The sequence below is a fragment of the Quercus suber genome, unplaced genomic scaffold, assembly GCF_002906115.3.
Source record: "Quercus suber isolate HL8 unplaced genomic scaffold, Cork oak 2.0 scaffold_450, whole genome shotgun sequence".
In the NCBI taxonomy this organism is placed as follows: Eukaryota; Viridiplantae; Streptophyta; class Magnoliopsida; order Fagales; family Fagaceae; genus Quercus; species Quercus suber.
Window position 1 is genome coordinate 352,755 of NW_027069901.1, and position 14,526 is coordinate 367,280.

The 14,526-nt window shown below is 41.5% G+C and overlaps 2 protein-coding genes across 2 annotated transcripts; both read right to left on the reverse strand.

Moving 5' to 3' along the window:
• Nucleotides 1-8,300: 8,300 nt before the first annotated feature.
• LOC112026112 (uncharacterized) lies at nucleotides 8,301-11,509 on the reverse strand. Its single transcript, XM_024058796.1, has 4 exons — nucleotides 10,068-11,509; nucleotides 9,733-9,978; nucleotides 9,512-9,615; nucleotides 8,301-9,142 (listed from the first exon to the last, which is right to left on the reverse strand). Exons 1-4 carry the CDS (start codon nucleotides 11,507-11,509, stop codon nucleotides 8,301-8,303), a joined length of 2,634 nt encoding a protein of 877 aa, XP_023914564.1.
• Nucleotides 11,510-11,998: 489 nt separating this feature from the next.
• On the reverse strand, nucleotides 11,999-13,261 carry LOC112026113 (uncharacterized). Its single transcript, XM_024058797.1, has one exon. It carries the CDS (start codon nucleotides 13,259-13,261, stop codon nucleotides 11,999-12,001), a length of 1,263 nt encoding a protein of 420 aa, XP_023914565.1.
• Between the last annotated feature and the right edge of the window lie 1,265 nt (nucleotides 13,262-14,526).

Below are 14,526 nucleotides of genomic sequence, written 5' to 3' on the forward strand. Positions count from 1 at the left end.
CTTCCTTTGAGTCCCAACAATTGAAATTGCACTTGAAAAATTGCTTGATAAAAAAAAATTACAAATGTGTGAATTCATCAGCATTTGCTAGAATCGTTAAATTAAAAAAAAATTACAGATGTGTGAAATCATCAGCATTTGCTAGAATCGTTAAATAATTTTTCAAGTCACCCCAAATTTTTCTCCCAAAAAAAAAAAAAAAAAAAAAAGTCAGACCCCAAACGATCTTTAACTCAATTTCAAGTCACCCCAAATTTTTCTCCCAAAAAAAAAAAAAAAAAAAAAAGTCAGACCCCAAACGATCTTTAACTCACTTAAACACCAAAATATAAATTGAAAATTAGATTAAATGGTACTTACGGTTGCACTTAACTCACTCTAAAAAACGATAATGCCTACTTTTAAGTTTTTTCTTTTGTGGTTTGATTCTCCATAAATAAAAAATAAAAAATAAAAAAACTTAGATTTTTTTAAACATAATTCATCAAATTAATTTTAGTTTGACTAGTATTAAATAAAAATATTGTGATAGACCTCAAAATATAATGGGGAGAGAGCACCAGAGGCTTCCTCCTACACAACACTAAAATTCGTTACAAATATATCTTACATTCGTATGAAATAAATGTGTTTCAGATAGGAAATGCCACCTTAAACAACAAAGTGTACACAAAATAAAGCCAACGAAGCTACAGATGTAACTTGGAGTGAGAATCTAACTCAGAAAATAGGTGTTGCAAACAAACAGGAATTCCACACCGGAATTTTTATGTTATGTTTGCTACATTTAAGGAGGAGAGCGGACTACAAACCAGAGAGATGCAGCGTACAGTACAATTGCTAGTGCTGACAACATTGAAGCCATGGCATAAATCCTGCAAAATCTTTCAATCTTTGGCTTGCGCTTGCGTCGGATCACCAAGGCACTGTAAGCCCCCGTAAAAGCGAGCACGATGCAGACTACAAACGTATGATAGTACGCTGGTCGGTCTCTGAAGATGACTGGAACTACACCTCCCTCCACCTTTACTTGTGGAAAAACCATTAAAATTGTAGTTGTAGCGGAGGAGATGAAAAGGATCATGAGGCATACGAAAAAGAAATTTGAAGGCCCAACTTTGTCCGAATAGGGCAGAAAGCTTTCTTGAAGGGATAGTTCCGAAGAAACTGACTCCATCTCTTTCCTCTGGCAAATCAATTAGCTCTAGAACTTCTGAAAGAACTTCCGAAAGAGCGCCACGGTGTCCGCAACAAAAATATGCGTTACCGAACAGAAGTGCGGACCGTTTGTGAGGTTTTTTTTTTATTTTTATATTTTAAATTTTTTAAACAAGAATGGTTAGATTTTTGATATGAGGAAATTTCTAGGAAATTTCGTTTCCTTCTAAGTCATCCAACCATTATGGTGGACGCACCGAGCAGTGCTGCACCAATCCATCAAATAGGATAACGTGGACAGATCAACTACTACGTTGAAAATTGCAACACCGGCAAAAATTCTTTACATTTTATAAAATAATCACTCCCATGAAATAGACAAGTTGTCTTTCGTGGAAAAAAAAAGGTTAGGCTCTGCGTGCCGTGTTGAAATTTGACAACTCCCAATCTAAAGTGGGAGAAAGTATGACTGTGGAACCCACCTTTGGTGAAACAAAAAAATAATAATAAGGGCGACTATATCAGTAGTGGTTGCAAAAATTGCAAAAATAATAAGGCCAATCACGTCAGTAGTGGTTGCAAAAATTTATAAAATATAAAGTGTGTAATTTTGTATATTTTAATTTAAAAAATATTCACATTAATACTTGTTAAAATGTGTAAATATGTAAAATTGCTTTACAAATAAATAGTAACACTGTATATACTTTTCATGTGTAAATAATTTTTATATTCTTTTTTTCTCTCTCTCCGTCGTATTACTCTCTCTCATCTATCTTCTTCTCGAGACAAAGAAAGAAAAAGATTAGTGGGCCATATGAGCAGTAGTTTGTTTGATATAATAAAAAAATTAAAGAAATTATTATTTAAATAAAATAGAAGATAGAATAGATAAATCTGTGGGTGTGTAAAATAGAAAAAGTATGTTTTTTCTTGCAAAATAGACAAAAATTTTGTACGGACCGATGCAGTTGCTCTAATAATCCATTGTGAAACCCATCTCATTGCCGATAATTCCTAATAAAATTATGTTAGTACCACATAATTGGGCACAATTTTGTGCCACAACTTGTCACATGACGAGTTGTGATAGGTAAAAGTGTGTCTTCACATGGTCTACTAACACTCTTTTTATCAATCACAACTCATATGACAAGTTGTTACACAAAATTATCCCAATGACGTGGTAATAGCGTAACTCATCCTAATATAAAGTGGGAGTAAGTATACTTGTTGTGTGTTTGTTTCCTCTCTCTCTCTCTCTCTCTCTCTCTTCGTTGGTGGGTCTTTACCGCGTTGTCACAGCCGATGAGTGAGCAGTTGTGGGCCTATACCGCGTTGAAAAATGGGGCACCCAGAGAAATTTCTTTACCAAATCCATTATTATATAATATCTATTTTAGCAAAAAAAAAAAAGAAAAAAAAAAAGAAAGAAGTTAAAATCATGTCAATTACATTTTTATCCTTGTACAAGGAGAAGTCACTCCTGATTTTGCTAATCGATACAGAGGAAGGCAAGTCCCACTGGTGTCTTGGTTCTCTGCTAAACAAATACTACAGTAATCATCATTTGCATTTTCTACCTTGGATTACTCTTTCAATTCTGGAATTATGGGCCAAGAGAGAGATTTATTTCTGTTTCTTTCTCCAGATGTTGCTAAGAATAAGATGGATGATTGGGACCATTGGGTGCCCATATCAAAAAGAGGCAGAACACCAAAATCATCCGTCTACATCATACTTGGAATTCTATCTTCGGTGATCGGCTTTTTTTCAGCTGGAAATACGGGTGAATCTGCTAGGTTCGCTGTTAGAAAACCAGCAGAAAAAAGGTTCTATGCCTTTGATGAGTTCGGAGGACGACCAGTAGCATGTTCAAGTGAAAGGAGAGGCAGAAGTTTATTAGAAAATGTATCTTTGGTGATCGGCTCATCACTAGCTTTTGTGATCGGCTCATCACAAGTCGGTATTGGTATGAGCTTATTTGGAATAATAGCTGTGCTGATCTGCTTTTTGATGGGCTCATTACAAGTCAGGGTCAGCATACTTCAAATTGTAGCTTTGGTGAACGGCTTACACGTCAGGGTTTTAGAACATGCTCAAGGTCAAAGTTCGAGTGGACCGGCTGGGGGAAGTGGAGCCGGGAATGTGGGTGAAGAGAGAAATGGAAGCAGAGGTGAAAGAGGGGACGGAAGTGGAGCAAAAGTCTATGCTTTGTGGGCTAACATGAACTTCGATGATTGCATAAAAAAAGAACCCAGACAACCACCGGCATGTTCGTTTGAAAGGAGAAACATCGGCTCATCACAAGTCAGTATCGGCGTGAGCTTATTTGGAATGGCAGCTGTGTTGATCTACTTATTGATCGACTCATTACCAGTCAGGGTCATCATACTTCAAGTTGTAGCTTTGGTGATCGGCTTACACGGCAGGGTTAAAGAACATGCTCAAGGACAAAGTTCGAATGGAACGGCCGGGGGAAAAGGAGCCGGGAATGCGGATGAACATAGAAATGGAAGCAGAGATGGAGGGGACGAAAATGGAAGAATAGGCCGTGGTATCAATGAACGGAGAGACAGTGGCATTGGTGGTGGCGGACAAAGACGGGGTAATGATGACGACGATGACAATGACGCCAGAAGAATGATTGGTAATGTAGAAAACGGGAGAAGAAGGAATCCGAGTCTGGAGCAAATAGCAAATATATTCCTTCCAATCATTATCCAATCAATTGCTATTATCATGGACATCGATGACGCCCGGCTATCTACTACCGGCAGGGCCATACGATATTTATCAACGATTATTAACTTGCTGGGTTTCATTTGTTGCGCGGCTGTTCTTTGCCAACCCTATACGAACCCAAGGGTTGCCAGCATATTGAACCCAAGGATTGCAGGAATTTTGAGCAGAATAGGATCGGGTCTTGCTGTTCTGGGGTTCATATCAATGATGGCTATTAACCTTCCACTTCATCTAAGTTGGGTTATCGGACTGGCTTTTCTTGCGGTATTGGCCATCTTTGTGGTCGATATTTCGTAAGAAAGTGCCGATCTTTAGACTTCAGTTTTCTTTTATGTAAGTTAGGTTATCGGATAATGGCTTTCCTTGCGGTATTGGCCCATCTTTGTGGTCGATATTTCGTAAGCAAAGTGGCGATCTTTAGTTTTCTTTTATGAATCTAAAATGGCAGACCTTTAGTTGGTCTAAACTTAAAGTTATTGTGAGAGCTCGGGCTCTCACACACTAGTTGGTCCATAGTCCATGGGTATATGTAGGCTGATGGATCTTTATATATTTGCGCACTTACTAATATGGTTGTGGTTTTTGTTTTTATTGTTTTTAATGTGCAGGTCATGGGTGTGCTTGTTTTCTTGTTTCTTTTATATATATATATATATATAGATGTAATGTAACAAGTGCCCTTTAATAATTTATTTTCAAAAAATTTTAATACCACTTTTATAATAAATGAAAAAAATTGTCAAAATATTAATTACTTTTTTTTTTATTTTTCATAAAAACTTTTTTTTAAATAGATTATTAACCAGTAATCTAAAAGTACTCGTTAGCATTTCTCTCTATATATATATAGAGAGAGAGAGAGAGTTGAATTCAAGTTACTTATGGTGTAATTCTAAGTAATGTTATACTATTTAATAACAAAAACGGAATCACGTGCAGAGGTGGCTTGCCTCTCAAATTTTTTTAAAACACTAAATAGTAGTTATATATTTAAGATTTTAAAAAATAAGTCCAAGAAAAATTATAATCCCCCCAAAAGAAAGTTATATTTGCCCCTTCGCCCCTCTCCTTTCCCTCAAGAAAAATGAAAATTGACCCCTCTCAAACTAAATTAACCCAAAGACAATAAAATGGTTACATGCATGGCCTACTCTTTTGGCCCATCGCCCCTACTGAAACAATTTTTTTTTAGTACAAATACAAACCCACTTCTACAAATATGAAATTCCTAACAGTTATACTAGAGTCAAGAAAGAGGCTCAAAAAAAAAAATTAAAAAAAAAATAATCTCAAGAGGGAGAGAAATCTAACCTTCCAAGCCAACCGCATGTCACCTAAGAAGGAAAAAATTTGAGGAAGAACAACCACTAGTCACTACTCCCACTGCTCTGCCATTGCTCACACCCACTCATATAAATATATAATCACTCTCCCTCCATATCTCTCTCTCTCTCTTCTATGGATAAACGGACATGGATCCATTACTGTTGTGAGTGGAATTACTTACCCCAAGTGTGTGGTTTGTAAGAGCCTATATAAGCTAATAGTAAAACTGTGGAATGTCAACCACAAGTTACAAACAACAATAAATATTTTTATTAAATTGGAATATAAATATTATTGTACTAAAAATAATATCTTGTCTGTCACTATATATTGTCAATTTAACATATTAAGCAAAGTAGACAAATTAAATTGACAAATTTGACATTGTCAAACTCAACCATATATATATATATATATATTTATTTATTTAATACTACTTTTTAATTTATTCATGGTATTACACAGTTAGTTAACAGTTTTATACGCTTTTAACGTCTAATTCTTTTTTCCAAGTATGATTTTTAGTTATTGTAGACTATTTATTAGAATTTTTTTTTTGGTCAGTTGTAAGTTAACATTGTGTATCACCTATGCGTATAGTTATGTGGTGATAGTTTATAAGTTATTTTGCCTTTTGCAACTAATTAGTTTTCCAAAAATAAATACAAATATTTTAGAAGTCATTGTTAGTGACGCAATATTACCTACCTTTAATGAAGATATCTCAATTTCATGAAGAATTTTTTTATTATGAAAGAAGATTTTCTAAGGGACTCTATAATTTTGAACATTAAAAGAGAGATTGCAACTAAATTCTGTACAAAGTCCATCATATATGATTTATTGGGAATTAAAGCAATAATCTAATTCCATTTTAATAGATAATTTAGTTTAAATGTACTAAGAAACAATTATTTTGTGTCTTTTCTTTTGTTGATTCTTTGTTTATATATATTCAATAGACGTTAATTAGGTTGGATTCGCATGAAAAAAAATTTATTCATGTTTGGCCCCTCTCGACTTCAAATCCTAGTTCCGTCTCTACCCAATAACTTATTACCAAATTCATATTTTGAAAATTTCACTGTTGAATTACTTGTTCCATATGTTCTTAGCATTCACCAATTTTCATATCAATTGGATATTATTTACCATTTAATCTATAAACTCATCTTTTATGTCTTATTTTAAACTACAAAAACTTGCATTTAAACAATTAATTAATGACATGATTATTAATCCTCGATCACCTTGAAATTTTGCAAACATTGAGAATATATGAAGATAATGTAATCTAATAATGGATTCATCACATTCACATCTAATTAAAAAATATTGAATGGTGTAATATTACTTAGAGTTACACTAGGTATAACTTGAATCCAACCCGTGTGTGTGTGTGTGTGTGTGTGTGTGTGTGTGAGTTGAGTTCAAGTTACATCTGATGTAACTCTAAGCAATATTACACCACCTAATAACTTGTTATAAAATTCATATTTTGAAAATTTCACCATTGAATTACTTGTGTTATATGTTCTTAACATTCATGTCAATTGGATGTTATTTATCATTTGATTCATAAACTCATCTTTTATATATTATTTTAAACTACAAAAACCTGAATTTAAATAATTAATGACATGATTATTAATCTTTGATCACCTTAAAATTTTGCAAGTATGGAGAATATAAGAAGATAATATAATCTAATGGTGAATTTGTCAAAATTCATATCCAATTAAAAAATATTGAGTGGTATAATATTGTTTAAAGTTACACCAGGTGTAACTTAAACCCAACACACACACACACACACACACATATATATAATTTTGTTTTTTTAGAAACAAATACACACATGAGAGAGGGAAAGGAGTTCTAATACAAAGGTAAGTTACAAACTCCACCTAAAAGTCATGGTAATTTTTAAAGGAATGTGGAGCAAGTTATACTAAACACAATGCTCTCTTAAGCAATGTGAGAAAATTACCCATTCTTTTTTTTTTTTTTTAAGAAACAAACACACACAATAGAGATGGAAAAGAGTTATATTTTGTATGAATGAGGTTTAATTGTTGTTTAGGTCTAGGGGTAGCCCTATCAATAAAAAAAAATAAAAATAAAAAGGTCTAGGGGTAGCAAATGGACCGGTTGGGTGAGTTTTGAGTCGGTACATTATTATCCATTTATTATATATTTAAATATAAATTAAACACCCATTTAATATAGTAACACAACCATTTTACCCAAAATAACCCATTTAATCAAAGTTCATTTTCTATAACTTTCCTACATTTTCTTAGCAACCAAACAAAACAAAAGTTCAAATAACTAATTTTCTTTTACTTTCCTTCACATTTTCTTAGCAACCAAACAAAACCAATTACACTTAGAAGTTCATTTTCTTTCACCTCTGTGGTGGCGTTGGCCTAATGACCCTAGTCTATTTTGGGCGCAAGCCCTCAATTTATTTGTTTTTTGGGTAAAACTCTTGGCCTACAATGGGAGATCCTAGGAATGGTCTGTTGCTATGATGGACCGAGCCTTTGTTCTAATATGCTATTGGGCTATGAGATTCTAGCCTAGCTGAAGATGTATCCAATTGACTGAACTTCTCTTCCTAAGTTCCGAGCAGGATCTTAGTCCCCAAAGATTGCATTCTCGCCTTTCTCTCGTGTCACTCACCTAGATTTTTCCAACCCCTTCTTCTTACTCTTGCCTTCTTGTATATACCCTTTGTGCGGGTCGCAAATGAGGCTGATGGACCCAGCCCCACTTGGGCTCACAACTTATTTATGTGTTGGGCTAGAATTTCCTACTATGGGTCGTTCTCCAACTAGAGGCTCAATGAGATCACTTTTCTCCTTTTTAGCGATGTTTTACTTCCTCCTTCTCCCTCAAGATTTCTTCTATTTGACCTTACTATTCTCTGTTTGCTCCTACTTTTTTCCAACCAACCCTTCCATCTTATCCTCCCCTTCTATTTATAGTTCGAAGTCCAGGGGCAGGTCTTCAATGCTCTCATAGTTAGTGCGACAGAGGGTCCAGTAGGGTCTTCTGTAAGTGGGAGATCAGGTCTGGGTGGCTGTGGGACTTGGTGTCCACCTCCGTGGATAGAACTTTTTTAAGTTATGAACGTTCCACGGCCGCGACAGAAGTCTCTCGTCTAGGTCTTCCAGGTAATATGCCCCCGCACCGGCGATTGCGGTAACCCTGTAAGGCCCTTCCCATGTTTGGGCCAGCTTCCCGGCGTTGGTATCTCGCATACTCCCTATGGCCTTTCTCAGGACTAAGTCTCCCGCGCTGAACTCCCTGGCTCTTATACCTTGGTTGTATCTCCTGGCGAGCTTTTGCTGGTACTCCGCGGGTCGTACAGTGGCCGCCTCACGGCATTCCTCCAATCTGTCCAAGAGCCCGACTATCATCTCGTCGTTTTGAGCGGGATTGAACCCCGCAACCCGTGCGCTACATAAGTTTACCTCGGTCGGTATAACGGCCTCCGATCCGTAAGTTAAGGAGAACGGGCTTTCCCCTGTGGATCTCCTGGGGGTAGTTCGGTAAGCCCAAAGCACGTTCGGCAGCTCCTCGGCCCAACTCCCCTTTGCGCCGTCCAGTCTTTTCTTCAATCCGTTCAATATTACTTTGTTTGTAGCTTCTGCCAGACCATTGCTCTGAGGGTACGCCGGGGTAGAATACCTGTTTTTGATGCCAAGATCCTTGCAAAAGGTGCAGAAGGCTCTACTATCGAACTGTAACCCATTATCGGATATTAACGACTCCGGCACCCCAAACCTAGTCACTATATTCTTCCACACGAACTTCTTTACATCTGTATCCCAGATATCTGCCAAGGCCTCAGCTTTAGCCCATCTGGTGAAGTAATCAACGGCAACAATCACGAACCGGCGGTTACCTGTAGCCCGTGGAAATGGACCAAGAATATCCAGCCCCCATTATGCAAATGGCCATAGGTAGCTGATCGGATTGAGTTGACCGACAGGCTGGTGAATTAAGGGGGCATGTTTTTGGCACTGTTCATATTTTAGAGCATACTCGGCGGCGTCCCTTTGCATCCTTGGCCACCAAAACCCCTAGGTCATCGCCCGATATGCTAGGGAACGCCCCCCCACGTGACTCTCGCATACCCCATCTTGAAGCTCGGCCAAAATCTCAGGAACTTTCTCGGGGTGTAAACACAAAAGGTACGGTCCTCCGAAAGACCTTCGGTATAACTTGTCCTCTGTTGACAACCAATATTGAGCTGCCGTCCTACGTATCTTACCGGCCTCCTTTTGATCCTCTGGGACTTTATTCTCGGCCAGGAAAGCAACGATGGGATCTATCCAACACGGTGCAGGCGATGAAACTGTGGCGACACTATCCACCCTGACGGCAATGTTGTCAGGAACCTGAATACTTGGTTCAGCTATAAGCTCTACCCTGATCAGCTAAGGCACATCCTCGACACTTGATGATGCTAGCGTGGCTAAGGAGTCGACGTGCCTGTTCTGTGCCCGTCCCACTTGGGATACTTTCACCGAGACAAACTTGCTTATAATCAGTTTTGCAGCGCACAAGTATGCCTTCATCCGAGGATCTCTTGCTTCAAAACTTCCCTGGACTTGGTTGACAACCAACCGAGAATCTGAGTATACTTCCACGTTCCGAGCACCTAGCTTCGATACTAATCTTAGTCCGGCGAGCAAGGCCTCATACTCGGCCTCGTTGTTGGAGGCCTTGAATCCCAATCTAAAAGAGTGCTCCAGTCGAATCCCTTCAGGAGAAAAGATAACGATCCCGGCACTGGCTCCCTAGGAACTTAGGCTCCGTCCACAAACACCTTCCACGGGCGAGCTTCTACACTGCAGATCATCTCTCCACCGTTCCTAGGCGAGAATTCAGCGACAAAATCTGCAAGGACTTGGCCCTTCACCGAATGTCGAGGTCGGTACTGTATGTCGAAAGAGCCCAGCCTAGTCCCCCATTTCGCTATCCGTCCCATGAAGTCAGATCTTCTCAAAAGTGATTGTAAAGGGTACTCGGTTAACACATAGACTGTGTGGGCCTGGAAATAATGCGGCAGCTTCCTCGTGGCATGGATAAGGGCCAACACTAGCTTTTCCAGAGGCAAATACCTTTTCTCGGCATCGACCAAGGTCTTGCTGATATAGTACACGGGTTGTTGTATCCCCCTGTCCTTCAATAGCACCGCGCTCACGGCGTGGTCAGATACCGCCAGGTACATAAATAAATCTTCACCAGGCTCCGGCGCGGCTAGCATGGGTGCCCTTGCTAAGTAACCCTTCAAGTCCCGAAAAGCTTTGTCGCACTCTTCGTTCCACAAAAACCCTGTCCATTTCTTCAAAAGCTGGTAAAATGGGTGGCAACGATCCGCGAATTTGGAGATGAATCGGTTAAGAGCTGCCAACATCCCGGTTAAAACCTGTACCTCCTTCGGATTGCTCGGTGGATTCAGCCTCTTTATTGCTTCGATTTGATCGGGATTGACCTCTATTCCCCGGCTCGTGATCAGATATCCCAAGAATTTTCCAGCCCCCACGCCAAACGCGCACTTCTCGGCATTAAGGCGTAGCTTGTGTCGCCTAAGTGTTTCGAATACTTCCCGGAGATCGCCCATATGTTGTTCCTCCTGCTTGCTCTTTACCACCATATCATCAATGTAGACCTCGACCGTGCATCCTATTTTGTCGCGGAACATCCTTGTCATCATTCGCTGGTAAGTGGCCCCGGCGTTCTTTAGCCCAAAGGACATCACCGTGTAATGATAATTGGCTTCCGGGGAGATGAATGCCGCTTTTTCCTGATCCTCGGGTGCTAGGGCGATCTGGTGGTACCCCTGAAAAGCATCTAGAAAACTCATCCTAGGGTGACTGTACGTGGCGTCGACCAACTGATCAATCTTAGGCACGGGGAATGGGTCCTTTGGACATGCTCGGTTCAGATCTGTAAAATCCACGCAAACCCTCCACTTGCCGTTCTTCTTCTTCACCACGATGGTGTTTGCCAACCACTCTGGGAAATATGTTTCCTTTATTGCCCCAGACTCCTTCAGCCTTTGGACCTCTTCCTTTACAGCCTCGGCATGCTCTTTGGACGATCTCCTCGGCCTCTGTTTCTTGGGCGGATGCGAGGAGTCAACATTGAGTCTATGAACGATGAATTCGGGATCCACCCCGGGCACCTCATAAGGGCTCCAAGCAAACACGTCCACGTTTTGTATTAAGACTAACAACATTTTTACTTTATCTTCATCATCCATACCTTCCCCTATATGAAAACACCTATCGAAGTCCGGAAGTATCCGTACTTTCATCATCTCTTCGGCACGTCTATCCCCCTTCTCACCTTGGGGATTCTGTAGTTGCTATAACGAGATATTTTGCTGCGCTTCCTCTTTCTCGGTACTCTTCCCTCGTTTGATTGCTTCCTTCCTCCAGTCAACTAGTGCAACCAAACATTGTCTCGCCGTCTGCTGGCTTCCTCTTACCACCGTAACACCTTGCTCGGTGGGAAACTTCACCTTCATGTGTAAAGTGGACGGGACAGCGCCCATTTCGTGGATCCACGGTCTTCCCAATATCGCAGTGTACGGGGAGAAGGAAGTTACCACTATAAAGGTTACCACCACTTCTTTACCTTCCATATTCATGGGCAAAGAGATCTGCCCTTTAGGGATCACGACCTTACCGTCAAAATCGACCAAGGGGGTACCGTACTCGGAGAGGTCCCCATTCCTCAATCCAAGTCCTCAAAACAAGTCTGGGTACATCACGTCAGCTCCGCTTCCCTGATCTATCATCACCCTTTTTACCAAGAAACCACCTATTCGGGCATTGACTACTAGCGCGTCGTCATGTGGTTGGACCGTTCCCTCCAAATCACTATCATCGAAGGCGATTGGTCCTTTGGAGAGCTTCATCCTCTTCCCGGATGACGGCCCGTCCTGACTTTCCTCTGCTGTTGCTAATGTCCACACCCCTTTCCCTTTTGCCGTGGAACATTTCTTGGTAGGTGTGTGGATGACTTCAATTATCCCGAGAGGGGGTGAGAGTAAGTTGCCCCTATGCGGAGTGCCTTGCCCTGCTCCTTGGTCCCCTGCGTCCGTCACAAACTCCTTTAAATACCCGGCTCCGGCCAGCTGCCGAAGATGATCTTTCAGTACTCGGCATTGCTCGGTGGTATGTCCTTTATCTTTATGGTAAGTGCAGTGCAAGTTCTGGTTCCTTCTAGTGGGGTCACCACCCATTCTGTTCGGCCACCTAAAGTAGGGTTGATGCTTAATCTTGTCTAGAATCTTATGCACCGGCTTTTTGAATGCCACATTTACCTCCCCTGCCGGTGTCTCTGGTTCCTGAATCCTCATGTTCCCTCGTATCCTTGGTGGGAAACTATTCTGCCGGGGATGATTTATTATTGGCACTTTACCTTTGCTTTGCAGCCGGTCATCCTCTAGCCGTTTATATTCTTCGATGCGCCTCATTAGCTGTCTCATGTCCTCGGGAGGTTTCTTAGTCAATGACTCCCTTAAACCTGAATCCTCGGGTAACCCCATCCTAAAAGTACTCGCAGCAATTTTTTTGTTCCCTCCACTAATCTTGTTGTAAAGCTCCCAATACCGGCTAGCGTAATTACGAAGGGTTTCCCCTACCCTCATTTTCATTGACAGTAGTGCATCTACCGGTTGTGGTACACGGCTGCAAGTAACAAATCTGACTCCGAACTCCTGTATTAACTCGGCGAAACAGCAGATGGAACCCTTCTGTAAACCATTGAACCATCTAAGAGAGGTGAGGCCCAGGCTTAAGGGAAATACCTTGCACATTAGCGCGTCATTCCGGGTATGCAATGACATCATTTGGATGTAGTGGCTGACATGTTCCACCGGGTCCGTCTTCCCATCATAAGAGTTGAACGGGGGGCGTGTAAATCTGTCCGGCATTAGGGCGTGCTCGATGTCAGTTGAGAACAGCGACCGAGCAGCTTTGCGTAATGCACGGCTCATTGCGTCCATAGCCGTGTTGTAGGGCCGTTTTTCTTCAGGAGAATCCTTGCCTCGGTCGGGATAATCCCGCGAGCGTGAGCGATCTCGACGCTGGCCCCTACGTAGGTGAGATTCTCGCGACTGTGAGCGCTCTCGGCGACGGCGGTATCCAGATTGATCGGACCCCACTCCTTGTCGTTCCTCCCCGGCACCTGGTCTTCTTGCTCAGTTGTCCTGGCCCATTCTCTAGTGCCTGTCTTCTGCCTCCAACTCTAAATCTCTCACCAACCTACGCAACCGTTCAAGCTCTTCATCTCTTTCGTCAAACCGCCTATGCCCCGAAGCACCGGATACCGTCCGTTGCGTTTGGTACGAGCCCTCTCCGAGTCCGGGACTTTCTTCTGCCCGCTCGTGACGCCTGTCTTCGCGCCCCTTCTGCCTTCGTTCTCGCCAGGACGACCCCCGAGAGGATCCGACAAAGCCACTTTTAGCGTCACTCCCCGAACGTCTTCCGGACATCTATTTCATGTGCGAGCCTCAGCTGAACCACAACAATATAGGAGTTTCCCACGGACGGTGCCAATTGTGCGGGTCGCAAATGAGGCTGATGAACCCAGCCCCACTTGGGCTCACAACTTATTTATGTGTTGGGCTAGAATTTCCTACTATGGGTCATTCTCCAACTAGAGGCTCAATGAGATCACTTTTCTCCTTTTTAGTGATGCTTTACTTCCTCCTTCTCCCTCAAGATTTCTTCTATTTGACCTTACTATTCTCTGTTTACTCCTACTTTTTTCCAACCAAACCTTCCATCTTATCCTCCCCTTCTATTTATAGTTCGAAGTCCAGAGGCAGGTCTTCAATGCTCTTATAGTTAGTGCGACAGAGGGTCCAGTAGGGTCTTCTGTAAGTGAGAGATCAGGTCTGGGTGGCTTTGGGACTTGGTGTCCACCTCCGTGGATAGCTCGGCAGAGTCGGTGCGTATTTAGTGCTAGGAAGATCCAGTTAGGGTGATGATAAGTGGGAAATTAAGTTTGGATGGCTTTGGGACTTGGTGCCCACTCCCGTGGATAGCTCGGCGGTGGTGCTTAGAGGAATTTATCCGGGCAAACAAGGATGATGTGCCGTTCATCTACCTTTCCCAACATGCTCGGTAAAGCTCTGCCGAATATGTCTTTCGCAGTGAGGCTTGGGCCCCCGGCCTGCGTTAGTATGGATTGGGCTTTTGGGTGAGTGAGAGCTAGGCCGAAGCACCGTGCTCTTATAGCAGAGATCCGGGACTAAGTGGGCCTAAG